The sequence below is a fragment of the Suncus etruscus genome, chromosome 14 (genome assembly GCF_024139225.1).
Source record: "Suncus etruscus isolate mSunEtr1 chromosome 14, mSunEtr1.pri.cur, whole genome shotgun sequence".
In the NCBI taxonomy this organism is placed as follows: domain Eukaryota; kingdom Metazoa; phylum Chordata; class Mammalia; order Eulipotyphla; family Soricidae; genus Suncus; species Suncus etruscus.
The window spans coordinates 18,020,041-18,043,194 of record NC_064861.1 but is presented as its reverse complement, the minus strand read 5'-3'; the positions used below and the strand labels follow the sequence as shown (position 1 = coordinate 18,043,194).

The 23,154-nt window shown below is 48.9% G+C and overlaps 1 protein-coding gene across 1 annotated transcript in view; it reads left to right on the top strand.

Annotated features, from left to right (window-relative positions):
* Positions 1–20,024: 20,024 nt before the first annotated feature.
* The window catches only part of TRIM36 (tripartite motif containing 36), a 30,254-nt gene continuing 27,124 nt past the window's right edge, over positions 20,025–23,154 (top strand). Inside the window, exon 1 of the mRNA XM_049786900.1 lies at positions 20,025–20,108. Coding sequence (XP_049642857.1) covers positions 20,082–20,108 — 27 coding nt within the window. The 5' untranslated portion in view covers positions 20,025–20,081. The remainder of the gene's footprint in view (positions 20,109–23,154) is intronic.

Genomic DNA, 23,154 nt, shown 5'->3' with positions numbered 1-23,154 from the left:
GCAATTGGGGGGGGTTCATCATTGGCAGGATAGAACTCTTATAGGTGAAGTTTTTAATCAGTGAAGGTTTCCTGGTTAGAAACTGTCAAGAGCTGCTTTTCCACAGAAGGACAGGGTTGAGAATTACTGGGCTTCTGTAGCAGGGCACAAAACCCGAACAGCATGGCACCCCCTCTTTACATGATCTCACATTCACACTCACACTCAGCCTTTATTATGGTAATTTTATTCTTTTCAGGAAGTAGGAATGAAAGAAATCAAGGGGGAGGTAAAAAAGAGTCAGATGGAAGGCAACAGGCGCCTTGGGCACATTGAGGTAAAGGTGTTATGTATGTATCTAAACCACAGAGCCAACAACACTCTAAGCATGATCTCCAAACTTCAAAGGGTGCCTGTTAGGAGACAGACAGCCTGAGGAAGTGGAGTGAAAGGAACTAGGGACACTGGTGGCGGAAAGCTGACATTAGTGGTGGGACTGTTGTTGGAATATTATAGGAGTGAAATTCTATTATGAAGAACTTCGTAATTTATGGTTTCTTAGGATTGTGCAGTGGCTAGGGCACCTGCTTTGCACACAATAGACCTGAGTTCAATCTCCAACTTCAATCTCCATATCTCCCCCCACCCAGCCCTGCCAGGATTGATCCCTGAGCACAGAGCAGAGAGTAAGCCTGGAACACACTGGGTGTGGCCCCAAAGCAAAACAAACAAAACACTGTGCCTTATTTAAAAAAAAAAAAAAAAAAAGAGGGCCGGAAAGGTGGCGCTAGAGGTAAGGTGTCTGCCTTGCAAGTGCTAGCATAGGACGGACCATGGTTTGATCCCCCGGCGTCCCATATGGTCCCCCCAAGCCAGGGGCGATTTCTGAGTGCATAGCCAAGAGTAACCCCTGAGCACCAAACGGGTGTGACCCAAAAACCAAAACAAAAAAACAAAAAAAAGGAAGAATGAAGAACGAACTTTTACTTTTGGTTCCTTTTAAATAATGGTATTAATTTATGTTGTGAGAACTAAGATGAAGCAACGTTTCGTTGGGTACCTATAAACTGATGCGTCTTCAATTTTGGGGGGGACAGTTTGTTATATGAAGGGGAAAGTTTCAGGAAACAGTTTATTATTTGGAGGGGGAAATTTACCAACCATAACCAGCAGCACTCAGGGGTTATTCCTGGCTCTGTATTTAGGAATCACACCTGGTTGTACTCAGGAACAAAATGGGATGGCAGGGGTTGAGCCCAAGCCACAGACAAGGCAAGTGCCTTAACTCCTCTACTATCTCTCTGGCCCCAGGGAAAATTAAACATGGGGTTTCTTTAATAGACCTGTCATCACTTTTTGGTGCAAGAGGTGGTCTCTGGGAGGTGAGAAACTGACAGCGGACTCTCATGCCCAGCCTTGGGCCAGAGCCTCTCATCTTTGAATGTCTTTACAATAATTAAAAACAAACAGGATAGATTTAATTGGGGCCGGAGAAATAGCATGGAGGTAAGGTGTTTGCCTAGGAGCGATTTCTGAGCATAGAGCCGGGAGTAACCCCTGAGCACTGCTGGGTGTGACCCAAAAACAAGAAAGAAATAAAGAAAGAAAGAAAGAAAGAAAGAAAGAAAGAAAGAAAGAAAGAAAGAAAGAAAGAAAGAAAGAAAGAAAGAAAGAAAGAAAGAAAGAAAGAAAGAAAGAAAGAAAGAAAGGAAGGAAGGAAGGAAGGAAGGAAGGAAGGAAGGAAGAAAGAAAGAAAGAAAGAAGAAAGAAAGAAAGAAAGGAAGGAAGAAAGAAGAAAGAAAGAAAGAAAGGAAGGAAGAAAGAAAGAAAGAAAGAAGAAAGAAAGAGAGAGAGAGAAAGGAAGGAAGGACGGAAGGAGAAAGAAAGAGAAAGAGAGAAAGAAAGAAAGAGAAAGAGAGAAAGAGAGGGAAAGAGAAAGAAAGAGAGAAAAGAGATAAAGAAAGAGAAAGAGAGAAAGAGAGAAAGAGAAAGAAAGAGAAAGAAAGAGAAAGAGAGAAAGAGAGAAAGAGAAAGAAGGAAAGAAAGAAAGAAAGAAAGAGAGAAAGAAAGAGAGAAAGAAGAAACCAAACAAAGTAACATTGGGCAAATGACCAACAGGCGTTAAAACTGATTCTTGGAATTCATCCAGGTTCTACCTTCTTTGCCTTGAAATTTTGTGCCACTGCAGCAACCAATTCTAAGCTGTTGGTCCACCTGTGTCCCGATTTTGTTTTTTGCTTTTTGTTTTGTTCCAGGGCTACACATGGCTGTGCTCAGGGATCAGTCCTGACAATGGTACCACCTGAGTCAGCTCCAGGCATGTCATGGGCCCTCCCCACTGTACTATCTCTCTGGCCCCTGTGGCCTGATCTTGGGTAAAAATCCAGGCTACTGATAAATCTATTTGGTAGGAAATACTTCCTCATAGCAAAGATCAGGTGGGCAGAGCTTTCACAATAGTAATTGCTTTTTAGGGGAAAAGAGATGGTTGGTGCTGCCAGCCAGCCAAGCAATCCCCAGATCACAGAACTCAGCATTCAATGCAGGAAGGATGAGTTAACAATCTTTTTCATTGCAAATCATCTGACAGAAGAGAAAGCAAAAACATAGGGAATGGAATGGGCTGACCCAGGAACAGTAGAAATGAACAGCTTCCTACCTGATATCTATGTCTCTCTCTTCTTTACCAGCCAGTAGGGCTTTTGCTTAGAGTGCAAGTGTTCCCTGGGTAAAATAATTACTTCTCCAGATTTCTTCGCAGGTAGCAGCCAACATTTAGACTAGTTCTCACCAGGGAGATTGCAGTATAGAGATCAGTGCATGGAGTTCAGGGGGACATTTTTTTTACTGAGGAAGCACTTAACCTGCCAGCTTCTTTGCCTTCTCGTTCATTCTTAACTTAGGTCTGTGGTTAGATGCTCACCTCACCCAACATGTAGATCATCTCAGGCCAGAATCTGTTTTGGCTGTGAAAGATTTTCACTAGTAAAGGCACCTTTTATAATTCTTGTTAATCTTGGGGACAGCCCCTTCATGAATGTTACTTGGAATCGTGGTAGTTTTCTTTGTTTGAATTTTGGGACACCTAGTGATGCTCTATGCTCTGCACTCAGGAGTCACTCCTGGTATGCTCAGGGCACCATATGGGATGCTGGGGATCAAACCTGGTCAGCAGCAACAAGCAAAGCAAGTATCATACCTGCTGTACTCTCACTCTGGCCCTCTACCAGGTTTCTTTTATTTCTTTTTATTTTTTTCTACTAGGCTTCTTTATGGAAGCAAAGCATGTACACAAGCTTCTCCAGAACTTGGGGAGGAGAAACTTTTAGTTTTATTTATTTATTTATTTTATTTATATAAACTTTTAGTTTATTCCTGTATTTATTTCTGATTTTTAGTGACAGCAAGCGATGCTCAGATATTAAGCCTGGCTCAGGGATCATTTGGGGACCATATGTAGTACAGGAGAGTGAAACTGGGTCAGCTGTGTGCAAGATAAGCACCATGTGAGGAAGCCCTGTGAGCACCTGAGCCCTGTGAGCACCTCCTCCTGGACACCTGGCCCCCACTTTCCCTTGGGAGTTTTGCTCCAGGAGCTCAGAGAGGAAAGTCTGCATTAAAGGAGCCAAGTTCTGATTTGAGGAGAGCTTTAAAGAGATGTGTACAAAGAAAATAAATATACATGTGTGGATTGGGGCAATTGGAATTGGGGGGGGGGGGCGATACCCACTGGTCGCTCCTGGCTCTCTGCACAGGAGTGCCCCCCTGTGGTGTTTCAGGGTAACAGATGCAGTGCTGGGGATTCTAACAGGGTCAGCCCCATGTAAGGCAAGGAAGGCCCTTACCTCCTATAATTCTTCTCCAGCTCCTAGACGCCCTATATACTATACTTAAGGCCAGAGAAGAGAAGGGCGAAAACACACGAGCGCGCGCGCGCGCACACACACACACACACACACACAAGTGGGTGCTTGGATATAGTATAGCTAGTGAGACATATGTCTTTTGGCCTTACTGGATCCCCACATCACGTGATCCCCTAAAGATGCTGAGTGCCACACAAGAGGCTCTCCAGCACTCCTGGGTATGGCCTGGGTATCCCTGGTACGGCCGGACTAAGAGAAGTTGGGTCTTGGCACTAAGCACTGTCCTCTCACCCCCCCCCCCAATAATTAGGAAACAATAAAAATAGGCACTTAGGAAGAAACCTGCATCCCGCAGATCCCTGTAACCCAGGTACTTACTTCCGTGCTGAAACCCAGCCCTGGGCCTGCCCAGCGGCTTAGGACAGTCTCTGTCTCTCTGTCTCTCTGTCTCTCTCTCTATCTCCCCCCCCACTCTGTGTGTGTGTGTGTGTGTGTGTGTGTGTGTGTGTGTGTGTATGTGTGTGTGTCTCCTTTTGCATCTCGTAAATCTTGCATTGGTGTCTAATCTAATGATCATAGGCAGGGTTTGCTTTTTGTTTGGGGACAAACCCAAGTACGTAGAATCACTTTCTCCTTTTCAGGAAAGCAAAGTGACTGCTTAGGGTGGTGGAACTGGCCAGGACTGACTGTTCCACCGAGTTTTCTTTCCAGGAGCAGCAGAGACCGTCGAGTTCACAGAGGGGTGGGGAGGCCGACGGAAGGGCCTGGCCAGCGGCTGCTTCCTGGGGTGGGGTGGGGTGGGCTGCAGTTGGAGAAGGTGCCAGTGCGAAGAATAACAGGCGCTGCGGGCCGGACTCCACCGAGGGAGAAAAATCCCGGCACGAATGAGTTAGTGCTAAGCCAGGGTACAAGCCAGTGTTTTGTTTTGTTTTGCTTTGCTTTGCTTTGCTTTGTTTGTCCTGGCACCTTCCGGGAGGAAGGAGGGTTTTGTTGTTGTTGTTGTTGTTGTTGTTGTTGTTGGGGCTCGCGAAGTGGAAAGTCGACCTCTAAAGACGACGGCGGGGGAGATGCAATCGCCTTGCCCGCTTGGAGCGCTGGACATTCAATCCTGGTCCTTGCTATCATCTGGGCAGCGCTGCGCCGGGCCCTTTGTTACCTATTGGGTTTCAGGAAGGTGGCCTGCAGACGCGGCGTTTGCGTTTCCTGGGGCTCGCTTCGGTGGCGCACCCCGCCACCCCGCCACCCCCTGCCACCGGCGCCAGCTGCCGGCTCCTTTGTTGTGTGTGCGCGGCTGCCTGCCCGCATCATCTCTGCCCTCGCACCTCCAAAAAGTGCCGGGCGGGCGATGATGCTCCCGGGCTCTCGAGCCGACAGCTCGTGCCCGCCGTCCAGTACAGGACCGCTCGGAGCACCCCGCCGGGATGGGGGCCACGCCCGCGCCGACCCGCTTTGTGTCTGTCAGTCCGTCTGTCGGTCTCGGCCGGGCGCGGAGCCCCGGGCCCGACCCAGGGCGTGGCTTGGTCTCCCCGCCCCGCAGGCCCCGCCCCGGGTGGGTTTCGCTCGCCGCCGCCGCCCGGTCTGCTGCTGCCCAGCGTTCTCCGCTGCCTGCCCCGAGCACGCCCCGCAGCCTCCATCTGCGCCCCTCGCCCCGTTGTTTGAGCCCCTCCGCTCCCCCTCCCCATCACTCCTCCTCCTTGACAGCAGCCTGGCGGGACGCTCGCCGGTCCAAACTCCGATTCAAACGGAGATCCCATTGGGGGGTTTGTTTTGGAAAGCACAAAGTCGATGCACCCGCCCGCGGGGGTGCTCGCGTCGCTGAAGGGGCGTCGGCCCCCGGGCTGAGCCGGGCGAGATGGGCGAGTTTGGCTACATCATGGAATTGCTAGCCAGAGGCAAGGTAAGTGCGTGGAGCCGTGGGTGCGGGATTCTCCCCCCACCCCAAACCCAGATCCCCGTTGCTCCGAGGTTGCCGCCTGGCCGGCGCCCGTGCAGTCCGGTTCCCCCCCTGCGCCCCGAGGGAGGGCGAGGGGCTTGATCCCCGCCCCCAAGCCCGGCCCCGCGCTCAATGGCGCGCTCGTCGCAGCTGTCGAATGCAAAGTAGGCGCTTTTGCTTTCTGGAGCGGCGGCTCTGAAAGGAGCCGAGGGGGGCTTGCGGGCGGCTTTGGGGCCAGCTGGGCGACGGCGGGGCGCAGCCCTGCCAGGAGGAGGAGGAGGAGGAGGAGGGCCGGGGAAGCGCTCCGTCGAGCGAATATTCTAATCCAGGGTGACCTCCCCGGCGGGGGCGCGGGGCGCGCTGAGAGCCAGGGTCCGGCCAGGGAGTGCAGGGAAGGAGGCCAGGCCGGCTCGAGCGAGGTTCAGGCGGACCCCGCGTCCGTCCCGCATCGGGTCTTCCAGCCCTTCTTCCAGGTCCCCGGCCCGGAGCAATACGCGGTCGGACCCTTTGGATGGATTTAGGGGTCTGAGACGCGAAGGGGCGGGGTTTCAGCGGGGCACAGGTTGGTTCCATCCCCGCCCCTCTTGCCTGTACAAACCCGGACCACGCCCGCTCCTGGGCGGGTCGGGGCGGGTCCCGCACCCCTTGAAAGGCTCCGCGGAGCGCTGCTCCCTCGAGGTGCTCGCGCCGGGCGCCCCGGTGCTTTTGCAGCCGGCGATGGTCCTGCTCAGCCGAGAAGCGCCCTGAGCCTTTGGAGGAGTTTGGAGGAGAGTGGCCGACGGTCCCCGAAGAGAAAAGAAACTCCCGAGGGTGTCCTCGGAAAGGACCCTGGGGTGCCACCCTGCAGCGGAGGGCTCGGAACTGGAGAAGCAACTACGCGCAGCGCGCGTGGGGAGTGATTTTTTTTTTTTAAAGACTTCAGCCCTGCTCTGGCATTTGGGGACCCTGACCTCCCACACCCCGCCCAGACGTCTCTCTTGGGTTCTGCAAATCACGGATTTGCGCCTTCAAAGGATGCAAGCTGGAAGGCAGAGGCAGGGCTTCGAGACACCCCGCGCCCCACTTGGAGCTGGGGCCCGTCAGGACTCGCGGAGGGACCTGGTTCCACTCCTAACCCCGGAGCCACCCCGCAGCTCACAGCACCGCCCGCGCAGGTGTTGGGCCACCGTCCCGCGCGCCCGCTCGTCCCAAAGCCTTAGGGCCCAGGTAGGTGCCACAACCCGCTGCTCCGCCGGGGAGAAAAAGACTCCAAGGAAGCACTCCAAGGGGAACCCAGCCGGGTACCGCATCCTGCAAAAGGCGTGGCCTCCACAAGTGGGGTGCGGCCAGGGGAGCAAGGATGCTCACCCCCGATTATAAATCAAGGGCCCAGAGAGGTGGTCCAGTAGAATGAAAAGAGGTGAGTTTAGGCCTCGGCAGGGCACACTTGCAAGGGACCCAGGATGCTTAAGGCCTACGGCATCTTTGCTAGCAGACCAAAGTAAGTAGCGCTGGCCCGGGGCCCAGGAAGTGTTTTAAAACCCTTTGCTCACAAACAATTTTCTGGGATAAGGCTTACAGTCACTTTGACTTAATTTGACAAGTAATTTTAAAACGTGATTCAAATTTTCACTTTTTTTTTTTGTGTTCTCCGAACATGTTACAAGTGGAAATTTTGGTTTAAATTAATCAAATGGACATTTAATGGGAAATCAGGTTTTTTTTTTTGGGGGGGGGCATGCTTAGGGGTTACTCGTGGCTCTGCACTCAGGAATCATTCTTACAGTGCAGTGCCTGAGGTTGCTAGGGATGAACCTGGGTCAGCTGAGTGAGTCTTTTGCACATTATATTGACAGCCTGTGAGGCTTCCTTGACAATGGATGCCAAACTATCAGTTTCCTGAAGCAAAGGGTTAAGACCTAGGAAGGAGGAAGAGCCAGTCAGATAGAAGGGATCCCTCTACTAACACACACACACACACACACACACACACACACACACACACACACACACACACACACGTCCTAAGGCCACTACAACACCAGGTGCAAAAAACCCTAGTAAGCTAGAAGGAGCCTCCTGCATTTCTCCGTCTCCCTGTCCTCTAAGGCTCTGGTTGTGGGAATGAGTATTCCAGGTGCTTTCTCAGCTGCTTCCTTAGAGGTGCCTGAGGGAGGAGAGAGAATTTAGGCCAGTTTCCCTTTTGCCTTTCTGGGAGACCTGTGGGGTTCAAGGCAGGGAAGAATCCCTTTCATCTTGAGAGTTGAACTTCAGCTCCTCTGCCCAGCTTCATCTCAGGCCTGTCTGATAAATGGGCTGATTCAGGGTGAGGCCTTGCAAGCTTTGGGGGTCCCAGTCCCTTTAATCAACCTCAGTATGGCTTGGTTTTCTTTCAAAAGTTTAGGTTCTCTCTGGGGTTCAGGTTAGTAATGTCAAGGACATGCAAATGGTCTGAGGTCTCCGAGTTCCTGGAGTTCAAGGCCGCAGAGGCTCATGTCTTTTCTTCCTTATCTTCCAGACATGAACAGTGATAAGGGATGTGGCTCAGTGGTAGGATACTTTGCCTTGCCTGTGTGAGGCCCCGGTTCCATCTCCAACATGGCCATAAGTCAGGAAAAATTTTGAGAGGATTGCATTGATCAGCATAGTTTCTTTCACTTCTGATGGCTTTAAAATGTTCCACAATTAGGAGCCAGCAAGGTAGCTTGAAGGGCTGAGAACAGGCTTTGCTTAAAGAGACCCATGTTCAATTCCTGGCACTGAATGGTCTCCAGAGCACCACTGGGGGTGTATGAGTTTAGAGTTGAGCACCACTGGGGTGGCCTGAAACCAAACCAACTAACCCAAAATTTACAGAATTAATACAGACTTGCTGTAGCATCTTTCATCTTCACTGAGGGCTTCTGTTGAATAAAGAGAGGAACTTACCTAAACACACCTTTACTCCCTTGTCCTCCCACTATGGCTTCTGGTAGTTGTGTAGCTTTTTTATTAAATGGGCTTATGGTGTGTTTTCTGAATGGGGGAGCTGAAGCAGCCTCTCATTTTAAGGTAACCAGAACCCCATAACCCCACAGGCACATAGCCTATATTTCTCCCCACTGTGATTACTGGAAAATTGAAAGTATACAGAGAGCTCAGCCTTGTGGTCTTTCTATGTGATTAGTGGCTACCTACAGGTAGTTTTCAGAGTCACAAAAGTCAGTTTCTTTTTTGTTTTGGGGCCAAACCAGTGGTGCTCAGGGTTCACTCCTGGCTCCCAGCTCAGGGATTACTCTTGGCCTTTTGGGGAAACCACAGGTGGTCCTGGGAATTGAACCCAGGTCAGCTGTGTGGGTTCAAGGCAAGCATCCTACCTGCTGCACTATTACTCTAGCCTTGAAAATCAGTTTTAAGGGGTTTCCGTACATGTTGCCATCAGAAACAGGGTGAGGGATCAAACCCAGGGCCTCTGACATGGAAGGCAGGTGCTCTACTATAGAACCACACCCTCAAGCCCTTGGTACCATTTCTGGAGCTGCTTTTTATTTCTTTCATTGCTCATCAATTTGAGCCCTAAGAAAGCTTTTAGGTCAATATCAATGATAATTCTGAGCTCTATTTTCTTTTTTTCTTTTCTTTTTTTTCTTTTTTCTTTTGGTTTTTGGGCCACACCTGGCAGTGCTCAGGGTTTACTCCTGGCTATCTGCTCAGAAATAGCTCCTAGCAGGCACGGGGAACCATATGGGACACCGGGATTCAAACCAACCACCTTTGGTCCTGGATTGGCTGCTTGCAAGGCAAACGCCGCTGTGCTATCTCTTCGGGCCCAAATTATTTTTATCTTTAGAAAAATTTGCTTACCTCATTTTACTCTCATCATCGTTATAAAATTTCCCCTTCACCCCATTATTCACTCTTTTGGGATCATATATTGCAAATTTTATGATAAGGGGCATAGAAAATATTAAATTTGGTATCTCTCACTCTTTAGGCTATGTAACATTTGTGTTTATAGATAGTTAAAAATGCCTATTTCTTTTCCACAATTCAATAATTTCCTGTTCAGGTACTTTCTGGGAATATAGTGATTTGAGCAAAATAAGAGATTTTGGAAAAGTGACTGAATTTTCAAATAGGCCATGATTGCATTTCTTGGTGAGTTATTATTCTTTATGCTTTTGAATATCTGTGAGGCATCCAAAGAAACAAGAACTTTTAGAAACACAAAATAGACTTCGAGACAGAGAGCTGCCTTGAAAGAATTAGATTTGGAAAATCTTCACATCTAGAGTAACACGCAGTCTTAAACATCTCCCTGAACTTCTCCCCCACCCCCAAAGCAAAAATACCAGCAAATGATGTGTTTCAGAAGACCCAATAGACAGTTGTTCTCATCACGGAAACCTTAAGTGGGTGATAATGCTACGGTTGTGTCTGCTGCAAAGGAGCCTTTCAGACATTTCTTTTATGAGGTGGGTGAAATGTGTGTTGTGGGCATTGGGAAGCAGACCAAAGGTTTAGGCTTTTGCTTGATAATTCATATACATATTAACTTTCCTCTTATTTTATTTTATTTTATTATTTTTTTGTTTGTTTGGGGACTACACCTGCCACAACTGAGATCTTTTTCCTGGCTCTGCACTCAGGGATCACTCCTGATGGGGTTCTGGGGACCATATGGGATGCTAGATATAGAACCCAGGTTAGCCATAGGCAAAACAGGTAACTATCACTGTATTATCATTCTGTCACAAATTTTCTTCTAATATTTAAAAAACACTGGGAGCTATGCTCAGTGGTGGAGGCCTTACTTTGAACTAGTTGGTAGAAGTTTGGGGGGGGGGCTGAGTGATAGATAGGACAGTAGGTAGGACACCTGCTTTGCATGCAGCTGACTTGGATTCGATCCCTGGCATCCCATATGGTCCCTTGAGCACCACCAGGAGCAATTCCTGAGTGCAGAGCCAGGAAAAACTCCTGAACATTGCTGGATATGCCCCAAAGAGCAAAAAACAAATAACAAAAAACTACTTGGTCAAAAAAAAGTTTTATACTTGCAGCAGATGCTGCAGTTTTCATTAAACCACATTCAAGTGTGAGCCACTTTATACGTGGGCATCACCGTGCTTAATGCTCTTTGGTGGGCAACCGGTCACTCCTGATGCGGCTCAGGATCAAACTCAGGGCTCTTGCATACCCAAAAGACTCTAGCTTTTTCGCACCATTTCCCTAATTTTTTTTTTTTTTTTTGGTTTTTGGGTCACACCCGGCAGTGCTCAGGGGTTACTCCTGGCTCCATGCTCAGAAATCACTCCTGGCAAGCTCGGGGGACCATATGTGATGCTGGGATTTGAACCACCATCCTTCTGCGCCTAAGGCAAACGCCTTACCACTGTGCTATCTCTCCGGCCCCTTTTTTCCTAATTTTAAAATCTTTTTTCGATGCGTGGTGCCAGGGATCAAACACAGGACCTTACTCATATAGACCCATTTTTTATTTTGGGTAGGGGCCTCACTTGGCTGTTCTCAGGGTCTACTCCAGACTCTGCTCAGGGATTACTTCTAATGGGCTTTGGGGTGCTGGTGATCAAATCTGGGTCAGTTGCAAGCAAGGCCAACATCTTACTTGATGTACCATCCTCCAGCCCCAGGAATTCTTATTTTAAGTAATGCTGTCAGTTATGTGTTTTATCCTTACTGTGGTGGACAGTGCAGGGTGTACTGGGGAGAAGGCCAGATTGGAACTGTTGCTCTTTGGCATCTAACCTTGAGGGTCTTGCTGAGGGTATCTTGGGGAAGATGGGGAGAATGGTGATGATCAACAATTCAGTCTCACCTGAAGGCATTGGATTTATTTTAAAGCCTACTGTGTGATTTTTTTTTTTTCATGCCTGATGGTGCTCAGGGTTTACTTCTGGCTCAGTGGTCAGGAATCACTCTTGGAGGTGCTTGGGGGGACCAATGAAATGCCAGGAATCAGACCTTGGTTGGCCAGATGCAAGGCCAGTGCCTTCTCCACTGTGCTATCTCTCTTGCCACTTGTGTGAATATTTTATGCACAGTATCAAATACTATACTCGGCACAAAGACAAACATCATTCCATCTCCATATACTATGATGAGTTGGAAGTTGAGACCTCTTACAGCCAAACAACTAAAAGTAGAGCTGCTATGTAAAATATGGGATTTCTAATATAACTTGAATTTCATATAAGCACCAAATGCTTTAAAAAGATTGAGGACCTTGCTGGGCAGTGTTCAGAGGCTATTCCCAACTCACTGCTGAAGGGTTTTCCTAGTTAGTGATGCTCAGGCAACCAATGATGCCAAAGATTGAACTCAGGCTTTCTGCATGCAAAACACGTACTCACCCTTTAAAATGTTTTGTTTATTTGTTTTGGGGCCACACCCAGTGGTGCTCAGGAGTTATTCCTGGCTCTGCCCTCAGAAATCATTCCTGGAAGGCTCTGGGGGAACATATGGGATGCCAAAGATCGAATTTGGGTCAGCTATATGCAAGGCAAATGTCCTAACTACTGTGCTATCACTCTGGCTCCTAAATTTGTTTTTTTTTTTAATTTCAGGGGAGAATATTTTTATTTGAATACACACCTGTTAAGATGCCAGTACTAAGAATTGTGATGTAGGGGTCAGAGTGGGTAGGGTGCTTATTTTGCATGGTGTTTGATCCCCGACACCCCATGTGGTTCCCTGTGCCATGCCAGGTGTAATCCTTGAGCTCTGCACCAGGAGTAAGCCCTGAGCATCCTTGAGTGTGGCCCCAAAACAAAACAAAAAGTTGTAATCTAAAAAAACTTGACAGTTTTTGCAATTTTTTGTTTGTTTGTTTGTTTTTGGGCCACACCTGGTGACGCTCAGGGGTTACTTCTGGCTATGTGCTCAGAAATCACTCCTGGCTTGGGGGACTATATGGGATGCCAGGGGATTGAACCATGGTTCGTCCTAGGCTAGTGTGGGCAAGGCCTTACTGCCTTACTTCTTGTGCCACCGCTCTGACTCCATTTGCAAATGTTTTTATTTTATTAAAATTTGCTGACTCACCAGGAGATAGTTAAAAAGGTGTTGATGGTTGAGTTTGTTATATATTGTTCAACACCCATTTTTTCACTAGTGTCCATTTATTTCCCTTAACCATTTTCTCTAGTTACCTTCACATTTGCAAACATTATAAAAGATTAAATAAATCTTGTCTGCTAGCTATTTAATATGCATTTCCCCTCATCAATTTTTCTGATATTTCCTCTAGGTTTTATTGTAAACTTTTTTTTTTTATTTTGTTTGATTTTGGGAAATACCTGGCTGTGCTCAGGGATAACTCCTGGTGGAGTTGGGCATCCATCTGGGGTTCTGAAGATTGAATCCAGGTCAACAACATACAAGGCAAATTCCCTGCCCTCTGTACTATCACTCCAGTCTCCTTATTGTTAGGATGTTGATTCATTTTTTTTTTAGGTCTCTTGAGTCACTTTCACAAACCAGCATTTGAGGAGCAAATGTTGTAAGGACCAATGGAGAATGATGCTGGATCTATCATGTGATCCAGGGAATCAATCGACTGAAGCATTAACTTTTCCACTTGATTCAAAAGTGGGTGAAATTACCTTTAGCAGATTAACTGGCTCACACTTAAAACATTTTTGCTAACACAGTTGGACTCAGTTTTGATTCTTTTCATTGGTACCACATGGGCAAACATTATATTTGTCACTAGCCATCGTGTTAGTTGTCCTTGGGTTTTCTTTTTATATGATTCCAGTTAGTACTATTTACATGATTCTGGCTAGTATACTGTGGTTTGGATTTAAGGACATACTTCTAATACTGCCACCACATTGCTACTCAGCTTTGGTACCAGCTCAGACCTTGAGTCTCTGCCCGGGTTCCAACAAATTCCTTCCCTTTCCTTTTTATTTTCCCTTCCTTTTCTTTCCCCATATATATTTTCCCTTCCCTTTTTTCTCTATCCTTTTCCCTTTTCCTGTTCCATTCCTCTTTCCCTTTCTCATCTCTTCCCTTTCCTTTCCCTTTCATTTTCTTCCCCTTTCTTCCCCCCTTCCTCCCCTTTCCCTTCCCTTTCCCTTCCCTTCCCTTCCCATTCCTTCCCTTCCTTTCCCATCCCATCCCATCCCATCCCTTCCCTTCTCTTTTCTTCCCTTTCCTTTTCTTTACCCTTACCTCTTTCTTTTCCTTTCACATTTTTGTTCCTTTTTCTCTTCCTTTCCTTTTCCTTTTCCATCCCTTCCTTCTTTTCTTCTTTTTGGGTCATACCTAGCTATGCTCAGGGCTTAGTTCTGGCTTTCTATTCAGAGATCACTCCCAGAGAGTTCAGTGGACCATGTATTCTGAGCATATAGAATATATGCTATATATATCTATATATAATATATATTATATTATCAGCCACAAACAAGACTAACTCTAACTCTACCTACTGTATTCTCTCTCTGTTCTCAAAATTTTTTTTTCTGTTCTCAAAATTTTTAATGTAAGTATGCACCACTTATATTTACATTAAAACTTATTTTTAAATTTTGTTTTTGTTTTGGTTTACATTCAGCAATGCTCAGGGGTTACTCCTAGTTCTACAAACAGGAATTACTCCTGGTAGGCTCAGAGGACCATGTGGGATACCAGCGATCAAACACAGCTCAGCCACATACAAGTACTCATTGTACTATCACTCTGACTTATACTAGAACTTTAAAGTATGTATCTGAAGTTTATATTTAACCAGATGTTCCTCTCTACCCCCCGCCCTGCACCATATATGACTCCTGGAGCCCCATCAGAAGAGAGCCCTGAGCTCAAAGCCTGGAGTAAGTCCTGAGTACTGCAGGGTGTGATGCCAAAGCTAAAAAGAAAAAAAAAAAAACAAAATAAAACAAAACAGGCTGCCAAGACATCAAACATTAATGTGTAATGGTGATTACTGAGCAGCAGGACTCCTAAGTGCTGAAGGATTCCGGTAAAGGAAACAGATCAATGACAGTAGTCCAATGAGGAAGAGGGCTTGAGATTTGCAGCTTGAAAGCTGAGGAGGATTTAGTGGAGCAGTAGAAACCTGAACTTTCTTGTTCTCTGGGCAATGGTTCGTAGGCGGATCCTCTGGAAACACTTTATGACAGGTCAACTTGGCTATGCAGAGGCTGGCTAGGGACACATGTCTTGTATTATCCCCTCAGCTGGAATCCTCTGCTCCCACCTGGACAGGCTACTTTCCTTTTTTTGTTTTTGATTTTTGGGCCACACCCTGTGACGCTCAACGGTTACTCCTGGCTATATGCTCAGGGAACTATATGGGATGCTGGGGGATAGAACCTCAGTGAGTCCTGGATTAGGATCAACACCCTACTGCTACCCTACTGCTTTGCTATCTCTCTAGCCCACCAGGCTACTTTCATTTGCTTTCCTTGTCACCTCCCCTTATATTCTTACTTCTAGGGACCTCTGGATTTGGTACCCATATTGGTTCATCCGTGATTCAGACTTTCTGACCCAGAATGAGGTTTAAGAGTATATGGCCATATCTTACCTCCCTGATCAGGACCTGCTTATGAAATGGTTCCCAGTTGTCGTTTAATCCCACAGTGCTCAGCTAGCAGTGCTTCGCTGCACACTCTGAAATGTGAAGCCTGGTCATTAGGATGGAACAGGAATCAAATATCTTGCAGGGAATGAGAAGACTGCAGAGAGAGATTGGATCAGTGGAGTGAGCTGTGGGTCATCTAAAGGATGATGGGTTTCTATGTAAAGTGGCAGGTAAACATTTATTGAGTATTTTACCAAGTTAGAATGATGTGTGTGTGTGTGTGTTTGTGTGTGTGTGTGAATTGCTCTTTGAAAAGAAATGAACATACTCTCTAACCTTTTGGATTTTATGCAGCATGACACATCTCCATTCTTGTGATAGGTGAATAATTCAACAGCCCAGAAGTGTATATTAAATCAGAAAGTAGGCAAGTACACAGGACATCAGTGTATATGTGTGTGTGTGTGTGTGTGTGTGTGATTGGTAAGGAATAGGCTTTTTTTTTGATTGATTGATTGATTGGTTTCTGGGCCACACCCGACAGTGGCACTCAGGGGTTTCTTCTAGCTTGCATCCAGATATCGCCCCTGGCAGGCTGGGGACCATATGGGATGCAGGGAATTGAATCAAGCCAGGTCAGCTGTATGCAAGACAAACACCCTACCACTGTGCTATCTCTCCAAACCCAGAAACAGGCTTCTTAGTATTGTATTTTGACATGACTGGAAAGAAACTATTGGGAAAGGAGGTGTTGGTATATTCCAAAGTTGGAAGAGTTCAGTCCTGTGCAGTTCCAGTGGGGGAAAGAAAACTGTCTTTTCTACTTATTTTCACATAAGACTTTAAAAGCATTTCAGCCTCTGGGGCTTGGAGTGATAGGTAGAGCTTGGAGTGGGTAGGGTGCTTGCCTTGCATGTAGCCAACCCAGATTTATTTCCCTAGTATCTCAGATGACCCCCAAGTCCTGCCCGAAAGGATTCCTGAGCATAAAACTAGGAGTAAGTCCAGAACACAGCTTGGTGTGGCCCCAAACAAAACCAAAACAATAACAAACAAAACAAAAAATAATTCCAGCATCTGCAGAAAAGAAGCTGGTTATTCCAGGTCCTTCAGATGAGAGTGATTTTGTGTCAGCACAAATCCACTGCCTGCCTAGCTTCTGAACCCTGCCCCCCACTGACAAGTGTTGGAGGACTTTCTTGTGCATACACAGCAGTTTATTCCCTTGCTAAGCACAGTGGCTCTCCCACCCCACCACCCTTGTAGAAATGGAGCCTCAGGACAGACTGGTGGGAAGTCAATGATGGGGCTGTCAGAGGAAGTTTCTGAGGGCAGGGTATTACTTTTGGGGATGAAAGGACCAGAGGGGGGGGGGCAGAGAGATAGCACAGGGGTGTTTGCTTTGCAAGCAGCCGATCCAGGAACTAAGGTAGTTGGTTTGAATCCCGGTGTCCCATATGGTCCCCCGTGCCTGCCAGGAGCTATTTCTGAGCAGACAGCCAGGAGTAACCCCTGAGCACCACCGGGTGTGGCCCAAAAACCAAAAAAGAAAAAAGAAAAAGAAAAGAAAAAAAAGAAAGGACCAGAGGGGAGCAATAGCCAGAGGACTTAGAGTCTGAGCAAGAGTTTAAAGAGGAAGGAAAAGGATTTAAAAAGGATCCAAGGGGCTAGAGTGGGTAGGACATCTGCCTTGCATGCAGCCTACTCAGGTTCAATCCTCAATCCCCAGCAATATTGTCCCTTGAGAGGAGCTGTTTGGTGTCTTTGGTAGCTAAGAGGTTGAAAGGTGTGGTTGCTGGAGAGAGAAACTCTTGAGTTCTCCTTCCTATTTTTGTGTTTTGTTTTGTTTTGGGGCCACACTTAGTGGTGCTTTAGGCCTGGTTCTGTGCTCATCAGGGATCATTCCTGGTGCTGCTCTGCAACATTATAGGGTACTTGGGATTCAAATTGGGTCAGCAGTGAGAAAGCAAGTTCCTTACTCATGGTATTCTCTAGCCTTCTCTCTTAGCTTTTAAAGATTTATTGGTTAATTGGTTAAATAAACATTGAATTAAACATTTACAGATTAGACTATGCTAAGGACCTAAGAGATTGAACAAGGGTTAAGGTGCTTGCCTTAGTTGCATCTGACCCTGATTTGATCCTCAGTACTCTATGGTCCCCTGAATGCTGGGAGAGTTCCATTCCTCCTTACTCCCCTTTGAAAAAGGGAAGAAAATGTTCTAGAAGTAAATGTGCATGTATTGTGAAATCAAACAATATAATACATCGTGAGAGAAAAGTCTTCCATCACTTCATCCCCTTCTCTGCCTTTGTCTTAGGTCAGACTTTCTTGCTCCTTTTGGCCTGCAATGGTGTATGTGTTCCACCTGCACAAGGATCTATCTGTTCCTCAGACTTCATTTAAGCACAGAACTGAGTTCTCTCCTTCTCTCCTTTTGTCTTCTCCCCCACTCACAGGGTAACACAGAATTCATATGCTTTTAAAAATGTTAACAGTAGTTTATTTTCCCACACCCAGTTATATTTAGGGCTTACTCCTAGCTTTGCACTCAGGAATTACTCCTGGTGGTGTTCTTGAGACCATATGAAATGGCAGGATCGAGCCCTGGTTAGCTATATTCAAGGCAAGCATACGGTCTGCTGTTTCTCCAGCTCATTTTTAAAAATTGAAAAATCCTCCTGCCCCTAGTGCTCAGGATTAAACTCTGGACTTATAAGGCAAGTGCTCTCTCTCTCTCTCTCTCTCTCTCTCTCTCTCTCTCTCTCTCTCTCTCTCTCCCTCCCTCCCCTCTTCCCTCCTCTCCTCCTCTCCTCTCCTCTCCTCCCCTCCCCTCCCCTTCTCTTCTCTTCTCTTCTCTTCTCTTCTCTTCTCTTCTCTTCTCTTCTCTTCTCTTCTCTTCTCTTCTCTTCTCTTCTCTTCTCTTCTCTTCTCTTCTCTTCTCTTCTCTCTCCTCTCCCTCCCTCCCTCACCTCTCTCTCTCTCTCTCTCTCTCTCTCTCTCTCTCTCTCTCTCTCTCTCTCTGTCTCTCACTCTCTGTCTCTCTCTCTCTCTCTCCCTCCCCCCCATGCTTGGAGAACTGACAGGTGCCCTACCTGCTATAGGTGGAGCCTTTCTAACCCTGAACTGGATACTGGTGCAGGGCCTGGTCTGCATGCACATCCACATTCTTAAGATCTTCATTGTGGCCCTCATTTGCCCCCAAAGAAATGTAGGGGAGGCCGTGGGGGAGGATTAGTCCCTCGTGGCTGGAGTGGCTGCGCTGTGACCAGCGAGGCGCCCACCACCCGCAGCTCTGGGGAAATTCGGGAACTCGGTGGCTTCACCGTCTTCACTGTTCTTGATTCTACAAACTTCTAATTGTCTGCCGTTAACTGTGCTGCCGCCTACAGTGCTTCGGAAGCACTTGTATAGCAAATAAAATAGCAAATAAACGTATGAAAGCGGAGACTTTGGGGTGTTGTGGGGGGGGGGCGCAGCACTCTCAGAACCAGCTTCCTGTAGCAAGCAAAGCCCGAACGCCTGCCGGTGGGAATGATTTCAAAAGTGGCCCCTTTGACAGTTTTATTCCTTTTCTGGTTTGGGGGCCACGCCCACGGGTGTTCAGGGCTTACTCCTGGACCTGTGCTTAGGGATCACTCCTGGCAGACTCAGAGGGACCATAGGGGGAGCCCGGGATCGAACCGGGGTCCGAAGCGAGCGAGGCAAGTGCCCTCCCCGCAATATTATCTCTCGGGCCCCGCCTTGGGCAGTTTAGAGCTGGGTCCGCATAGTCTGTCCGTAAAGAGGGAATAATTGGCCCGGCCCTGGAAGCGGTAGCGTGCTCTAACCATCCATCAAACTCAGGCTAATTCACTTCCCCTTGGCTTGAAAATGGGACGAAGAAACACTTCAGAGGCTGGCATGTTCCCCGGGCGGCGGCTGGCGCAGTGGGCGCCCAGAGGGTTTGCAGGGCTCCTGGTGGTGGTGCATGGAGGGCGCGCCCTTGCCACGGTCTCTTGCTTCCCTTCCTGGTCAGCATCCGGCGGGGGGATCCCCCGAGGTCCGGAGAAGAGGACTAGCCAGGGAAACGTGGGACCCGGAGGCAGCAAAGAAAGAACCGGGCTCCGAGGGGGATCCCCCAGCTTCTAGCTCTTCGCTCTTCTCGCAGGATGGCGCTGAGCGGGCCAGGGCAGCGCACCGTTGTGCCAAGCGGGGTGGGTGCGATGACACGGGAGAGAAGGGCGCCCAGGTCTCCCTCCGAGCCGTGCAGAGTCCGGGAAGCCGACAAGGGGTCGGTGCACCCTGCGCTCCCGCCGCACTCGGGCCCCACCCGCCCCGCCCACCCCGTGGAGCTCCCTCCTGCTGCTCCCGCTCCTCCGGGCGGCCTGTGCGGCGCACAGAGTGCCGCCCGCCAGCAGCCCCGCCCCGCCACGCCCCCTTTGTGCGGTGGGCCTCGTTGCCCGGGCGACGGCCCCGCCCCCGGCCCCGCCCCTGCCCGCCGCTCCCCGAGTCGGCGGCCCCGCCCGCCCCGCCGCAGTCCGTCGGAGCCGCCGCCGCAGCCGGCCGTGGGGCGGGATTCCGGGGCCATCGCGCGGAGCGCAGCGCAGCGGAGCGGAGCTCGCTCTCGAGCTCTCTAGGCGCGTGCGTGGGAGGCTTCGCCCGCCCCGGCGTGTTCCTCGCCTTCGGTCGGTCGCCGGCCCGGGTCGGCTCACCAGCTCCGCACCCCGCCCGGCTCCACGGCCGCCGCAGGGGCCGATCGCCGCGCAGAGCGCAGACCCCTCGGTGGATGACACCTGGCCGGCGGCTGCCATGGAGGGGGACGGTTCAGACGCGAGGGTGAGTGGCGGCTCGGTTCAGGGGAGTCCCGTCCCCCCAGCGCCCCGCCGGAGGAGCCAGCAGGGGCATGCACAACATTCACCCTGGGCGCCCCTTTTTGCCCCTCGGAGGGTCGAGGAACGGGGTGCCCCTTGGGTGTGGCCATTCCAGGTTGAGGACAACCTGGGCATCTCCGGGCAGTCGGGGCTCCTTGTGAGGATCCGGCTGCAGAAAGAACACGCTGCCGGGACTCGGGGTGTGTGTGTCCGGAGACACTTTGTGGGGAGCATCCTGGGGGGTGCCCTCCCCTCCCCACGACCCTCTTGCTCGCAGTGATCGCCTCCAGCCAAGCTGGGTGCTTGCCCCCCCCCCCCCGCTCTAGCCACCTGTCGGGGTTTGGGGGCGTTTTTGACAGGTGTGGTTGGATAAACCAGGATCCCGCACTTGATCAAGTTCCTGCCGAACCTCCTTTATCTGGAGACAGTCTAGGGGAGCCAGTTTTCCCACCCCAGCGAGTGTTAAAGGAACCCTGGCTTTCCCCCATGCCCAACAGTTTCTGGGGATTGCGACTAAGGGGCTCTCTGTTTACAGCGAGCCGCAGGGAAAGACTTGCACCTGCCGCCGGCTGGGAGGTGCAAAGGGAATTAGGCGTGTGCTTGAGTGAGCTGCCGGGTTCCCTGTGACCTGAGAGACGACGGGATTGCCTGAGATCCTTGATGTGGATGGGAAGGCGTGGCTAGTCTGTCTCCAAGTTGAAAAAAGAAAAGGCGACGCTGTGAGCTTTACTAGATGCATGTTGAAAACGGCTAGACACACTGCCTTGAAAGTCCCTTCTGCAAACATAGAATAAGTCAGCTGTGGGGCTATTTTTGTTGTAGATATTTTTGTTTGTTTGTTCTTGGGCCACACCCAGTGGCACTTAGGGCACTCCTGGCTCTGTGCTCAGAAATCGCTCCTGGCAGGCCGGTGTGTTGGTTGTGTGTGTGTGTGTGGGGGGGGGGGTACATATAGGATTCTGCTTTGTCCTGGGTCGGCTGTGTGCAAGGCAAATGTCCTGCTGCTGTGCTATTGCTGGACCCTGTTGGAGATTTAAAAGTAGATTTAAAAGTAGACTAGGCATTTTTATTTAAAAAAAAGTGATGCATTAAAACATTTCTGGTGTTTGCAATGGTTTTCTAAGGATTATGAATACTTTTACGTTGGACTTTCAGGCTCAAATTGTACTTGAGCTCAAATGAGCTTGCCTTGCACAAACTCTTTCGACCCATAGCACTTCATATGGTTCCAAGCTGAGCTCAACAGGAGCATTGTCTGAGCACAGATCCAGGAGTAATGTCTGAGCACAGCTGGGTGTGGCTCAACCCTTCCCCCATCACCTCTTTCCCTGCAAGTAGAAAATTGGACTCATCAAAATTTCAGAGATATGGAATATCTCTGATATAGTCTCAGCCCCATAAGTTTGGGACACCTGGAACCTGGAGACCAAACCTGCATAGGGGAAAGATGGGGCAATTAGTTCCGAGAAGTTAATGCTTTCCAGTTGTGATGAGTCTGGATTGATTCTGTGGCATAAAGGAAGGTCTGTGGCTTCATGCAGGAACCCCAGGATTGGTGTGAGGTGGGGTGCTACACACCAGAGCACCTAACCCAGAGTAGCCCCGTGAATGTTTCTGGCTGTGGTTGTCCCCCCAAAATACTCACATTTTGTATTAAAAATGTTAGGCTTGCAGGATGGAGAGCTTTTTTATGGTGTCTGCTAATGCCCTCAAATAGCCTTTCAATATTCATGAAGTGCTTTTAGGTAACTGCTTTGCTACTGGCGTGCAAACCTCCAGCATGCTACCTGCATTAAGGTTGCAGCACGTGCAGAGGGGCCACATTTGATGCTGGAGAATCTCAATAATTCAGTTTGTGGCCGGGGGTGTGGCTCTGTGGAAAAATGCAGGCCTCACATGCGGGAGATATGGGCTAGATTCCTGCACTGCATGTACACACAGAATAATTTGGCTTGTATGGGCGTGGCCCAGAACCAAAAGCAACCAAAATGCTCCTCCACTGGATTCCTCCCATTATAGTTACTTGTAAACCCTGATTTTGCTAACTCTGATCTGCTTTTGCTTAACACCTGGGCTAGAGCCTTGCTTTTGGTATTCAGTCTAATTTTTTTTTTTTGTTTTTTTGTTTTTGGGCCACATCCGGTGGTGCTCAGGGATTACTCCTGGCTATCTGCTCAGAAATAGTTCCTGGCAGGCACGGGGGACCATATGGGACACCGGGATTCGAACCAACCACCTTTGGTCCTGCATCCGCTGCTTGCAAGGCAAACACCACTGTGCTATCTCTCCGGGCCCGATATTCAGTCTAATTTTTTTTTTTTTTTGGTTTTTGGGTCACACCCGGCAGCGCCCAGGGGTTACTCCTGGCTTCATGCTCAGAAATCGCTCCTGGCAGGCTCGGGGGATCATATGGGACGCCGGGATTCGAACCAATGACCTTCTGCATGAAAGGCAAACGCCTTACCCTCCATGCTATTTCTCCGGCCCCTCAGTCTAATTTTTATTGAAGTGATCTACAGTTAGATTTTCATAGTTAGATCTACAGTTAGATTTTCTTAGTTTATGTTTGTTTGGGGGCCACGCCTTGCAGTGCTCAGGACTTATTCCTGGTTCTGGGCTTAGGGACACTCCTGGTAGATTCTGGGGATTTTATAGGGTACCGAGGAATCAAATCCAGTTTAGCTGTGTGCAAGGCAAGTACCTTACTGCTGTACAATCACTTTGCCCTTCCTTCCTTCCTTCCTTCCTTCCTTCCTTCCTTCCTTCCTTCCTTCCTTCCTTCCTTCCTTCCTTCCTTCCTTCCTTCCTTCCTTCCTTCCTTCCTTCCTTCCTTCCTTCCTTCCCTCTTTCCCTTCCTCCCTCCCTCCTTCACTTCCTCCTTTCCTTCCTTCCTTTCCTTCCTGTGGGCTTGGAATTAGGTCTTCTGGGGATAGAGCCCAGTTTACTGATTCTTCCATGCTAGACTTGCAGTCTACCCCTTGGAGGGATCTCTCTGGCTCCCTTACTGACAT